Source organism: Topomyia yanbarensis, chromosome 2 (assembly GCF_030247195.1).
Source record: "Topomyia yanbarensis strain Yona2022 chromosome 2, ASM3024719v1, whole genome shotgun sequence".
Lineage (NCBI taxonomy): Eukaryota > Metazoa > Arthropoda > Insecta > Diptera > Culicidae > Topomyia > Topomyia yanbarensis.
Genome location: NC_080671.1, coordinates 359,707,504 through 359,720,339, shown reverse-complemented (window position 1 = coordinate 359,720,339; position 12,836 = coordinate 359,707,504). Strand labels below are relative to the sequence as shown.

Below are 12,836 nucleotides of genomic sequence, written 5' to 3'. Positions count from 1 at the left end.
AAAAAAGGCTCGACCGACGAAAACTTTACACACTTGGCAGATTTTGACTCCGGGCTGAAAATAGAAAGCAGCTTAGAGCTATATAGTTTTAACAACGTCTGAATGGGTGTTTAAAGTGGGCATCGTCTATTTTCATTTTAAGCAATGGATACCGTACATTTAAATTCGAGTAGAAACATACATTTGGCAAAATTTAGGAAACTGTTTATTGTGTGGATTCTAATGAAAAGGATAAATTAAATCTAAAATATGTTCTGTTTCATAACGTTTTATTATCTAAAAATAATACTTTTCTGAATATATAAATAAGAATTAAATAATACTTCTGGTGCATTATTCTACTAAGTACAACTTACAAATCAGGAATAGAATGTAAGAACAGACGTCTGGTTACCCCGAACTAACAAAAATGGAGGCATATCCTTTGTCAGCATTTCAAGCCAGGACATGTAGAGTGGTGCCGATACCGTACCCTGTAAAACATAGTTTCAATTATCGAACTTCAAGTTACATTCTATAACTTAACCCTCACCAATCTAGGCATAGGCATAGACATAACGATCAAGTTTGCACTGCTGGAATGCTCCAGCAGCATTTCACGTAACCTCAGCTGTCGGCTTGTTTTTTCCTGCAGTGCAAGCCTGTCCGTTTCACTAATCGGCATATGGGTGGCATCATTGTCCCCGAAGTTTCGCAGCAATCGCTGATGCATATCGACAGTTTCCTGTCGTGGAGAATCTGTAACGCCCTGTAACATGATGAGCGAGGAATAGTTGATTCGTAGTTTCTTGAGGAGATTTGCCATGCTGGAAGACGGAGGTGGGAATCAGTTTTGTTTATAGGAGTAAAAAAACTATCATTGGACCTTACTTTCTCTCTTCGACGTCTAGCTCCATCTGTCGGTTCGTTAGAGCAAACACACGAATCTTACACTGAGACCACTTCGATCTCATCGAGATGATGTACGGAACTAGCATCGTGAGACCGCCGTCGTCGTAAAGCCACCAAACATCGATGGTTCCTTTGGGCTGCTTGCGCTGGAAAACACTCAAACGATCTAGGATCTCCTTGGAAACAAACGAACCACCACGTGTAGAGTACACTATACTGTCACGGGCTAACCGTTGCATTTGTTGGTTGGGCAGAGGTGCTGCATTATACAAAAATTGACAATGAATTAACTTATCTAGTTGAATCATCTACTTTTGGCAGACTTACATGGCTGAGGAGTTGTCATCGTTGTGTGGTTGCTATCTGCATATGATTCGAGATTGAGGTTGGAATCGATGTGCATTAGGTTTTGAGAAGGTTTAAGCCCATTTACAGCAATAGTAGATATCCCGTGGAAGTTGTTGCTGCTTCCATTGCTAGCCGGCACGACACTAGGTGTAGAGACGATTTCGGTTTGCAAATGAGAGAAATCCAATCCATTTTGAAGACGTAGAATTGAAATTGACATACGGCAATCGAAGGCATCACTGTTAAAAGAAATAATGTAACGTTGAAAACCTTCGCAATGGTAATTATAATACTTACTGTAAAACATTATAATACGTTAGTAGATCCTTTACCGGACATGTCATCCAATCAGATTTGTAACCCATTAGAACGATGTTCGGCGAAAGTTTGCCAACACCGGAAGTTTGTATCAACGCATGAACACCTTCTTCGAATGAGAGTCCATCTATAGGCTGATAGAATCCACGAATGTTACCAACTTCCAGAAACTTGGTACATTGCGAATTTTGCTCCTGACGCTTCCGATGGGACAGTCGTTCCTTGATGATGTCTCCCACTATCATTAGAGAGTGGTTTTTCGTGATGAGATTCGCTAGATCGAGTAGAGGTGGACGATTCATGGGATTACCCGTCAGAACCAGTACCGAGGGATGATAGTTTTTGACATGATCTCCAATGGTTTGTAGTTTTAACGTGGACGAGAGTGCACTTTTGTAGGTTTGTTGTTGGGTGCTGGAACCCCAATTAACGTCCGGTTTTCTATAGACAACTACCAGGTATAAAATGAAGATGATCACTATTGTGACGATTGTAAAAGTGTAATTTAACATAAACATTATTGCGACGCATAGTATCGAACCAATTAGACTGAGCCAGGGATGATAGAAACGAAACGTTGGTCGCCATCCAAGTGGTTTGACGGTGGCCGCGTGGAAAGTACAGAAGTTGATCAGAGCGTACGAAGCCAGGTAAAAGTTGGAAATCATGGGAGCGATTGCATTGATATCTGCAATCAAAACGAACAGTGCGGATACTAGTAACACCAGTACATATCCGCGATAGGGTTCTCCGTGCTTTCCGTATCCTTTGGAAAAGAAGATAAGGCCTGGATAGATACGGTCAATACCGAGTGCTTGGATAATCCTGGGAACCGAAAGCAAATTTGTTAAAGCGGTACTGAGAGTTGCCGCGAAGCATCCAGCGTAAATGATGGCACTGGAGAGTGACATCAACTGCATCGCTGTATAGTCGTTGTGTAAGCCATAGTCGCAATTCTGCAAAACAAAACGAAATTGAATAAAAGTTTATTGCATTTTTCAAAACAACTTACATTTTCTGCAGTGCAGGAAACAAAAGTTCCATTAACCAGGTCTGTTATATTTCCAGAAGCATCTCGAACAGCGGCAGCTCCAGCGAAGAACACAAAAGATATGTAGGATATAGCTGAGATCAGCAAAGCCAGCAATGTTCCCTTGGGAATCGCGGATGCAGGATCCTTCAGATCTCCGCAGATGTTTGCTCCAGCCTGTACACCTGTAACGCTGGGGAAAAATATTCCGAAAACGGTGAAGAAGTTTTGGTTCACGTTTTCGCTGTACCGGTAGTCCGGTTTCAGGTTTTCCGTGAAAACTTGCGTCGAAAATCCCATGAAACCATGTGCTATTTCGTTGTCGGATCTTGGTCCTATTATCACGCCGATCATGAAGTTGAAAATGGCAACTACAATTGTAACTACCAGGATATTTTGTGCCTTCGCCTCCCATTCCATCCCGATTGCGCATATTACAACCATAACAATGATAGCAGCAGTTCCCACAATTCGAACGTCATTCACGCCACCGTCAACGATTTTTGTCCCGAACGATTCTGGAATAAAAGAAGACTTCCGATTACAAGTTCTGTTTTGTCTTCTGTGCTCGAAACGTACTTAACAGATCATTCAAAGAATTACAAAATCCAATTGTGTTCAGCGAAGCTGCTACCGAATTCGCGAAGGCAAACACTATACCCACAGATGCTCCAAACTCCGGTCCCAAAGAGCGTGAAATCAGATAGTAGATTCCTCCGCCTTTGACCTGTCCATTTGTACAGATAGCCGACAGCGACAGGGCGGTGATTACGCACACCAAGTAGGAGATAACGATGATGATCAAAGTATGAATGATGCCAGCCTGCGACACTACCCAACTGAGCCGCAGGAAAAGCATTACACCCCAGATGTTGAGCAGACATGGTATTAGTACACCTTCGATCCATCCTAGCTTGATACCGTGACCGTGAGCATCCGGTTTATCTTCCTCTTCTTTGCAATCCTGTAAAGACAAATGGGTAGATGATTATGAATTAGTAACCTAATAGAGTATTAAATGCATGGAACCATACATGTGACTGGAGCTAAGCCACAGATAAGACAAACAAGTCCAAACTTAGCTTGCATAGCCCAATAGAGGCGCATAGTATTGAAGATCGCTTGAATGAAAAGTGTAACATAAAATTTATATTAGCACAAATATTACTCTTCCAAAGCACCGCTTAATCGAATGATAATAGGATCTGCTACGTTCTTAAAATATGATCGTTTATCGCAAGTATTACTCTTCCAAAGCACCGCTTAATCGAATGATAATAGGATCTGCTACGTTCTTAAAATATGATCGTTTATCGCAAGTGATCCCGTTTCCAGGCAACGAACCATTACCCAGTCAATCTACCACGTTAGGCACCATCTGACAATAAATGTAAATCAGTTTCACTATAAATCATCATTATCTATCAACCCGTTTAACCTTTCAGACTGAATATCTACAGCTGAAATCATGATACAGAACAATCTTCATCATCCGAACGAGACCAAGCGTTGAATTAAATTGACTTTTACACCACCATGAATTATAATTGATCTTTCCCATCCTAACGAATAGAATGTCCAATACAGTTCACATCGCATAGAATTGCAGTTGGTTTCTGCATCACCGAACTGTCGAAGAAAGTGTCTCGAAGTGAACAGGCTCCAAAAACAATGTAAATATGAGGTCACTCCATTATTAACTATAGTGTTAACGTTAAATATTTAATTCTTCCAACATGCTTGGGTAATCCCAGAAAGGCCGTGTGCCAAAAATTAAAACTAAATGGAAAAGGGTATCTTCTCCACCCGAAAATTCAATTGATTGCAGCAACTTATTTGATGTTTTATCCGAATGTGAAGCGGATGAAATTTGTAAATTTTCTCGCATTGTGCATAATGCCAATGAGAAGAAAACGCAATCACCTCCGCCTATAACAGTGATGATCTCCGACTTCAAAGCCTTTCGAACTGAGCTTTCGACGTTCCTTCTGGACGTGAAAGTCTCTTTTCAGATTGGCCGAAGTGAAGAATGTCGAGTTACAGCGGAGGAATTGATTGGCCACAAACGACTACTCCAGTATCTTACGGAGAAGTTATATAAATTTTATTCATGTGAATTCAAGACAGATAGACCATTCAAGGCTGTCTTGAAAGGGTTACCACAAGGTCAAAGTTTGGATGAAATATCCAACGAATTGAAAGATTTCTCCTTCACAAGTTATTCTTATGAAGAGACAGGCTAGCGGCGATAATACGCCAGTACGTTTGGAATTATCCAGGAGCTTTATTTAATTCATTTTAACCGTACTGAGGTTAATAATTTAAAAGTATTAGAAAAAGCACGTTTTATGTTCCACGTGCGAGTAAAGTGGGAACATTATAGACGATATGGAGGCAGAATGCAAAATCTGACCCAGTGTCGTAGATGCCAAGGCTTTGGGATTTCAAATGTATGATCTGTGGAGATAAATCGCACACAAAAGATACTTGTCCGGTACAAACAAAAACAAAAAAGTTTCAAATGCGCTAATTGTAACGAAAACCATATATCGAATTTCTGGGCTTGTCCTGTTCGAGAAAAAATTATAAATTCTCGTTCTAGGCAACAAAAACATCAAATAAACAATTTACCTACTTCTTCATGTACACTTCAAGAAAACAAGCCCAAACGTGTTAATCCGCTTTAAAATAGATTAACAACTTCTCTATCTATCTACATCACACCATCCTACAATGGTGTGTCATCTTATGCTTCAGTGGCAGGTAACAAGGCCAAAATAACGGCTACCACGCCTACAAAATCGTTTGCACCCAACGCTTCCTTTAGTCCAATGGAACTAGGTAGCGCAACGGAAGAAACATTAAAATACTTGCAAGAATCTATGTTACCTATGATGATTGCTATGTTAAATTCTACCTCCATGTTTGAAGATTTTCAAGATGGGTGGGAATTTGCTAACAAAATTGTAATGAAATTAAAGTTTAATATTGACTAGAAATTTATTAAATTGGAATGCTCGTTCATTAAAAACGTGCGAAGATGAATTTTTCAACTTTTTGAGGATACATAATGTGCATATAGCCGTTTTGACCCAAACTTTTTTAAAACCAAATATTAAATTGAAGAGTAATTCTAATTTTGTTATTCATCGTTTTGATCGAATTGTTGGATCCGGCGGAGGAATCGCAATAGCGGTTAATCACAGGATCAAACATTCTGTTACACCTGTCTGTCTCTTGACACCAAGGTGATCGAGAGTTTGGGTATCGAAGTTGAAACTGCTTTCGGTATCATTTTTATTATTGCAGCCTATTTGCCTTTTCAGTACACTGGCGAGCAAATTAATTTCTTGAAAGGAGATTTACAAAAACTCCTGTCAAGAAAGGAGATTTACAAAACAAACAAGAAATCGGTCGAAATTCTTCATAATCGGTGATTTTAACGCCAAATACCGATCCTGGAATAATGCTCGAAGCAATTCCAACGGTAAACTACTCTTAAATAATTGCTCTGCTGGTTATTATTCAATTTTGTTTCCTACGTGCTATTCGTCTGTAAGGAATCTATCAACAATTGATTTGGTTTTGGCAGATCAAAGTCACCTTTGTAGCGAATTGATTAGACATGCTGACTTTGATTCTGATCACCTTGTTCAAACCTAAGAAAAGGGTAGATTCTGGCAACCAAACGGGATCCACAAATCTATAATTGTCATCTCTCTTTTTATCCCGTATCAGCGCTTATCACTGTTTCACATTACCCGATCGTTATCAGCAGGTAGTAACCAGTAGCTTTCGGACATGATCGTTTATTATATTCACCACTCGAGATCGCTATCGTTCAATATAGTAAAATGAGTTAGTCGAAATACACCCGTTGTTGAAACTGCATCAAATTAGATTTACTCAATAAATCAGTCGAGCAATAAAATAGAGTTTTGACTAGAAGTCATCGTGATTTTTCAATACCGAAGTTCTGTGACAGTGAAATTAAATTAGTTCAGTAACAGTAGCTAAAATCCGCCGGACAACACCGTGAGTGAAACTGGATGAAATCGTTCCCAGTTCAGTTCGTTGTTAAAGTTTCACCTTCGCACACGTGGTAGTTGTAATTAAATTGAAGACCGACACTACTGTTTCCCTCGGTCCCAAGGTAATTCTCGAACATTTTTTGGTCCTTCGAACCGGATTCTTGGACCGGTGGACCGTGGGAAAGTCGGAAAAGACAAAGAACGTTCAAAGGCGTCAGTGCTTCGACGCCATTGCGAACAGCGTGGGCACGCGCGGGTCCCATTGTAGTGCGACGGCCATTGTGCATCGTGAAGACAACGGCTGCTGTTAGGCAGTATTCGGTGATCAACGAGCCACGTGTTGAAAAGCGGATTTTCGGCGATCATCTCACTTGTGACTCAGGAAGGACGTAGGACAACTCAATGCCAACTGGGATCAACGAAATAAAGGGAAGTAATTTGCATGATCTGTGGTGTGACGTTAGCATGTTGGTTGACCCAAAAATAAATTTGAAAATGGTGTGTATCTACGGTCTTTTTTGATTGCATGTGACTTTCGGAGCCCTTGAGTTCGATTGACGGTTGGTCTTGGTATCTGCTGGTTTTTTCTGATTGGTTGTTGTTCGCTCGGTTGTTTTCCCTTGCTGCTGTCAACTTTAATACGGTCTGTTTCTGTCAAGCGCGGACGTGGAGGTATTTCGGTCGTAGTGAAGTGAGTGGAAAATAGTGAACTTCAGAATAATATTGAAACTAAACATAGACTACAGTGTGAATTGAATTTTTAGAGAGTGAACTAATTAAATAGATTTTGAAAAGTGGTTCGAGAGTGATTAAATTAAAAATGTCAAGTGAACTAAAGGATCTAAAGTTGCAGCAGCGACAGATTCGAAGCACGTTCGACGGTGTGAAGCAGTTCATCAAGGGATTCAAGCGAGAGAAGCATGAAGCACATGTCGAAACCAGATTGGAGATGCTAGAAGGTGCAATGAAGAAGATGTACACAATTAGAAGGAAAATAGATATGATCATGGAAGATGCAGAGGAGAAGGAGAGACAAGAGTCGAAGGAAGACCCAGGCAATCGTGAGGCTCGACTAGCAGCACTCAGTGAATGGCGGGAAGCTGAACAATCTTCTGTCATACAGCAAGCTGAAGACACTTACTGCGAGTTGAGGGCATCATTGCAGCGACTGCTTGGCCCAACGGCCCATGCTTCAACGTCTTCGGAGTCATCAACTGCACCAGTACCAATAACTCCCAGTGCTTTCTCGAAGGTGAAGCTGCCAGAAATTAAACTCCCGAATTTTGGAGGCAAACTTCGAGATTGGGTCACGTTCCGAGACATGTTTATAAGCCTAATTCACCGCAACCACCAACTAACAGAGATAGACAAATTCACGTACCTTCGGTCATCGCTTGTAGGCGACGCGCTGCAGGAAATCTGTACTATAGAGATTTCAGCGGCGAACTACAAAATAGCGTGGGATCTGCTCCAGAAACGTTTCGAAAACAAGAAACTAATTGTAAAGGCTCACCTTGATGCACTTTTTGCTGTGGAACCAATGAAACGCGAATGTTACGACGGTTTGAGCCATCTGCTCAGTGAGTATGACCGGAATCTGCAAATGTTAGATAAGATCGGCGAAAACACTCAGAACTGGAGTACCATCCTCGTCTACATGATGTGCTCTAGGCTAGACTCTGTTACTCTCCGCCATTGGGAATCGCACCATTGTTCTAAGGAGGTTCCTACCTATGATGAGTTAGTCGATTTTCTTCGCAATCACTGTGCTGTACTTCAGTCGATTGCCCCAGCCAAACCCTGCCAGACAGAGATGAAGAAACCTCGTTTCACCGTCAGTCATTCTCACGCGACAACTGAAGCTGCCAATCGTTGTCCATTCTGTGGGGAAGGTCCCCATTCTGCGTTCAAATGCCAAAGGTTCCAAAAGATGAAGGTCACTGAGCGGTACGAGCACGTAAAGCGTCGTGGGCTGTGTTTAAATTGTCTCTCTCCATCGCATATGGTTCGATTCTGTACAAAGGGTTTTTGCCAATACTGTAGGCAGAAACATCACACGCTTCTGCACAATGGAGCGACGAACGGCGGAGCAGCTGCATCATCTATACCGCAGAACAACTCCGTCCCGCATGCGCAGAACAGACCATCAATAGCGAGCACTTCACAAACACAACCACAGCCACAGTACCAGACCACACACAGTCACAACACAGCACCCACTACGAACTCACTCCCTGTCGCACACACGAACTTGCAATCACACTGTCACCAACCACCTACCACAGATCACACTTCCTTGGGAAACACCAACACATTGTCTGCTAACACCTACACTCCAGCACGACAAGTTTTGTTATCCACCGCCATGGTGCGAGTGATTGATCCTTACGGAAACGTCCAGTTTGCGAGAGCGCTTCTGGACTCATGCTCCGAGTATTGTTTTATAACCACGAATCTGTATCAGAAGCTGAACTTACCCGAGATGACCAGCTACCTGTCAGTTGCAGGAATTGGAGGATCGGTCGTTAAATCGACGACGATGGTAGAAGCAACGATAACTCCAAGGTCTACCTACATTTCCACATACTGCGAAAACGTCAAGCTTCATGTCCTGCCAAAGCTCACGTCCGATTTACCATTTCAATCTGTCGATATTCAGCAACTGTCTATTCCGGACGACATCAACCTCGCGGATCCCCGATTCAACGAACCTGGCCCGGTAGATATTATCATAGGAGCAGAGTATTATTATGATCTGCTTACAGACGGAAAACTGAAGCTTTCAAAAGATGGACCAACGCTGCAGAAAACAGTTTTTGGTTGGATTGTATCAGGTCGTGTAGCCAGTGGTACAGCTAGAGTTTCCAGAACCATTTCGTACCCGTGTGCATCGCTCGATCTTCGTGATCTACTTACAAAATTTTGGGAACTGGAATCATGCAACAGCAAGAGCACTTTGTCAGTGGAGGAGTCGACGTGCGAAGAATTTTTCGATCATACAACGGTGCGCGATAAAGATGGGAAATTCGTTGTCACTCTTCCAAAGAAAGATTATCGAATCAAGCAACTCGGAGAATCAAAAGCCATAGCGACAAGACGATTTCTCGGACTGGAGAAACGACTCCACCAGAAACCTGAGTTGTTGCAACCATATACTGAATTTATCAGCGAATATTTACGGCTCGGACACATGAAGCTTGTGTCCGATGAAGTTGAACCAAACCCAGTATATTATTTACCGCACCACGCGGTCTTGAAGCCAGACAGCACTACTACTAGACTGCGTGTTGTCTTTGATGCTTCGTGCAAAACGACTAGTGGCATCTTCCTCAACGATGCGCTCATGGTCGGACCCGTGGTCCAAGAGGATCTATTATCTATCTCCATTCGTTTTCGGTTCCACCGAATGGCTATTGTTGCGGACATAGAAAAAATGTACCGCATGGTAAAGGTTCAGCCGAGCGACCAGCATTTCCAACGAATCTTGTGGAGGAATTTTGCTGATGAACCAATCCGTACGTATGAGCTAACTACGGTCACGTACGGAACTGCATCCGCTCCATATTTAGCAACTAAATGCCTTCAAACGCTGGCAATAGAAGGAGCAGCTAGCTACCCTAATGCTGCTAAGTCTCTAAAGGAAGACTTTTACGTCGACGACATGTTGACAGGAGTGGACACAATCGAAGATGGAAAGTTGTTGGTCCAGGAGATGGTAGAATTGACCGAGTCGGGAGGATTCACCTTGAGGAAGTGGGTGTCTAACGAACCACAACTCCTAGAAGACTTGCCGGAAAACTTGCTCGATGATCGCACCACGCTGGAGTTAGATTCGTCCAGTTCACCTGTAAAGACCTTGGGATTGCTGTGGGAGCATCGGTCCGATAGATTCATGTTTCGATCACCCACATGGAACGATCATTTTCCCATTACAAAACGAATCGTCCTAGCCGATGCAGCTCGTCTATTTGATCCTCTTGGTCTGATTGGCCCCGTGATAGTACAAGCCAAAATCTTTCTTCAGCAACTATGGAAGCAGAAGTGCGATTGGGATGAACCACTTGCAACCGAATCCCAGAACTTCTGGCTGGAATATCGAAGAAACCTCCTTGCGCTGGAATCGCTTCACGTTCCACGTTGGACAGGATTCAGCACTACCTCCGTCAGTTCAGAGATCCATGGGTTTTGTGACGCCTCGGAAGTCGCCTATGGAGCATGTCTCTACCTCCGGAGCACATCGGCCGATGGATCAGTCACCGTACGGTTGATCACGGCGAAATCACGGGTTGCACCACTAGAAGATCCAGATCGAAAGAAAAAAAGGCAATCAATCCCTCGATTGGAGCTCTCGTCGGCCTTACTCCTAAGTCACTTGTACGGAAAACTCGTCTGTAGTATTCAAACGCCCATGCCGGCGTATTTCTGGACGGATTCAATGATTGTCAAATGTTGGCTGTCCTCGCTTCCATCCCGTTGGCAACCATTTGTCGCCAACCGCGTGTCAGAGATTCAACACATTACCAGATCAGGTGTTTGGAATCACGTGGCCGGTGTGGAGAACCCGGCAGACATAATTTCGCGGGGCATGGCGCCCGCCCAACTTCAATATCAGAAGCGTTGGTTTGAAGGCCCACAGTGGGTTAGTCATGACCGCAGTACATGGCCCATAACCACAGAAGTTCTTCTAGAACCTGACCAATCGTTGCTAGAAGAAAAATCATCAGTGACTCTTTCCACTCGAGCAAAGCCACCAAACGAACTTTTCTCGCTACGCTCGTCATTTCCAGACCTTGTTCACATGACAGGGTGGATTCGTCGATTTGTGTACAATACTAAAGCAGGCAGTGTATCACATAGACGCAGAGGTCAATTATCGTTCGTCGAATATGAGGAAGCAGTCACCGCTTTGGTCCGGTTGGCGCAACAGGAGAGCTTTCCGGAAGAAATCAGTCATTTAGCAAAAGGTCGACAAGTGCAATCGTCGTCCATACTTATTAGTTATGATCCCCAGCTAGTAGATGGAATCATACGCCTGGGTGGGCGGTTAGCACACGCGCCCATCCCCGAAACCCGCAAACATCCCATGATTTTACATCATCAGCACCCTCTGACCAAACTTATCATCAGTCACTATCATCGGAAATTGTTTCACGCCGGTCAGCAGTTATTAATAGCATCGGTCAGGGAGAAGTTTTGGCCCACTCGAATTCGGGACCTCGCTCGAAGAACAATTCACCAGTGTGTGCAATGCTTTCGGAGCAAACCAAAGGTACACGAGCAGATCATGGCAGATCTGCCCTCTGTCAGAGTAAATCCAGCAGCCGTGTTTCAGAAAGTAGGCGTAGATCTCTGCGGCCCGTTCTATATTCGTTATCCCGTTCGCCGCAGCGTTCCCGTGAAGTGCTTTGTGGGTATCTTCATCTGCCTCGCAACCAAAGCAGTGCACATAGAGATTGTCGCAGACTTATCTACGCAGGCATTTCTCGCAGCATTTAGAAGATTTGTAGCCATCCGCGGCAGACCACGTCTGGTGATGTGCGACAATGCCACAAACTTTGTGGGAGCAAACCGGGAGCTTAAGGAACTCCGCCAGCAGCTCAATGACCAACAGTTTCAATACTCAATGATTCGTGCAGCAGAAGATGATGGAATCGAGTTCAAATTCATTCCGGCCCGATCCCCCAACTTCGGAGGGTTGTGGGAAGCGGCTGTGAAATCATTTAAGGGTCATTTCCGTCGTACAATTGGCAACAATCCATTATCGTACGATGAGCTTCATACCATAGTGCAACAAGTAGCAGCAATATTGAACTCTCGTCCTTTGACACCGTTAAGCAACGACCCGCATGACTATACAGCCCTAACTCCCGGGCACTTTCTGACTGGCAGACCACTCACCGCTGTTCCAGAACCGGACCTACAAGATATTCCGGAAAATCGATTGGCGCTTTGGCAGCGAAGCCAAGCTTACGTGCAGCGGATCTGGCGAAAATGGAAGACGGAATACTTATCGAGTTTACAAGCCAGAACAAAATGGACCAAGAAGCGGGACAACATCAAAATCGGAACGATGGTGCTTGTCAAGGAGGAAAACTTACCTCCCCAGAAATGGAGATTGGGACGTGTGGCGGAAGTGTTCTTCAGTACCGATGGAAACATACGCGTCGTGACTGTCCGCACCAAGGATGGTACGTTCAGGAGGGGCATTGCCAAAATTT

The 12,836-nt window shown here is 43.6% G+C and overlaps 2 protein-coding genes across 2 annotated transcripts in view; one reads left to right on the top strand and one right to left on the bottom strand.

Annotated features, from left to right (window-relative positions):
• Positions 1–243: 243 nt before the first annotated feature.
• On the bottom strand, positions 244–6,390 carry LOC131680705 (bumetanide-sensitive sodium-(potassium)-chloride cotransporter-like). The gene is made up of 8 exons (XM_058961414.1): positions 6,349–6,390; positions 3,167–3,551; positions 2,570–3,105; positions 1,537–2,513; positions 1,219–1,478; positions 871–1,150; positions 533–806; positions 244–473 (listed from the first exon to the last, which is right to left on the bottom strand). Exons 1-8 carry the CDS (start codon positions 6,388–6,390, stop codon positions 360–362), a joined length of 2,868 nt encoding a protein of 955 aa, XP_058817397.1. The 3' UTR covers positions 244–359.
• Positions 6,391–7,438: 1,048 nt separating this feature from the next.
• LOC131680704 (uncharacterized) overlaps positions 7,439–12,836 on the top strand; it is a 24,386-nt gene continuing 18,988 nt past the window's right edge. Inside the window, exon 1 of the mRNA XM_058961413.1 lies at positions 7,439–12,806. Within this exon, the coding sequence (XP_058817396.1) occupies positions 7,439–12,806 (5,368 nt within the window). The remainder of the gene's footprint in view (positions 12,807–12,836) is intronic.

What these genes read in the sequence shown, in the direction of transcription:
- LOC131680705 (XM_058961414.1), bottom strand. Translation starts at nt 6,390, where the DNA reads ATGTCCGAAAGCTACTGGTTACTACCTGCTGATAACGATCGG. An exon ending in ACGTATTATAATGTTTTACA is followed by an intron (nt 1,479 to 1,536) that starts GTAAGTATTATA and finishes TTCTTTTAACAG; the next exon opens with TGATGCCTTCGATTGCCGTA. An exon ending in CTATGCCTATGCCTAGATTG is followed by an intron (nt 474 to 532) that starts GTGAGGGTTAAG and finishes TATGTTTTACAG; the next exon opens with GGTACGGTATCGGCACCACT.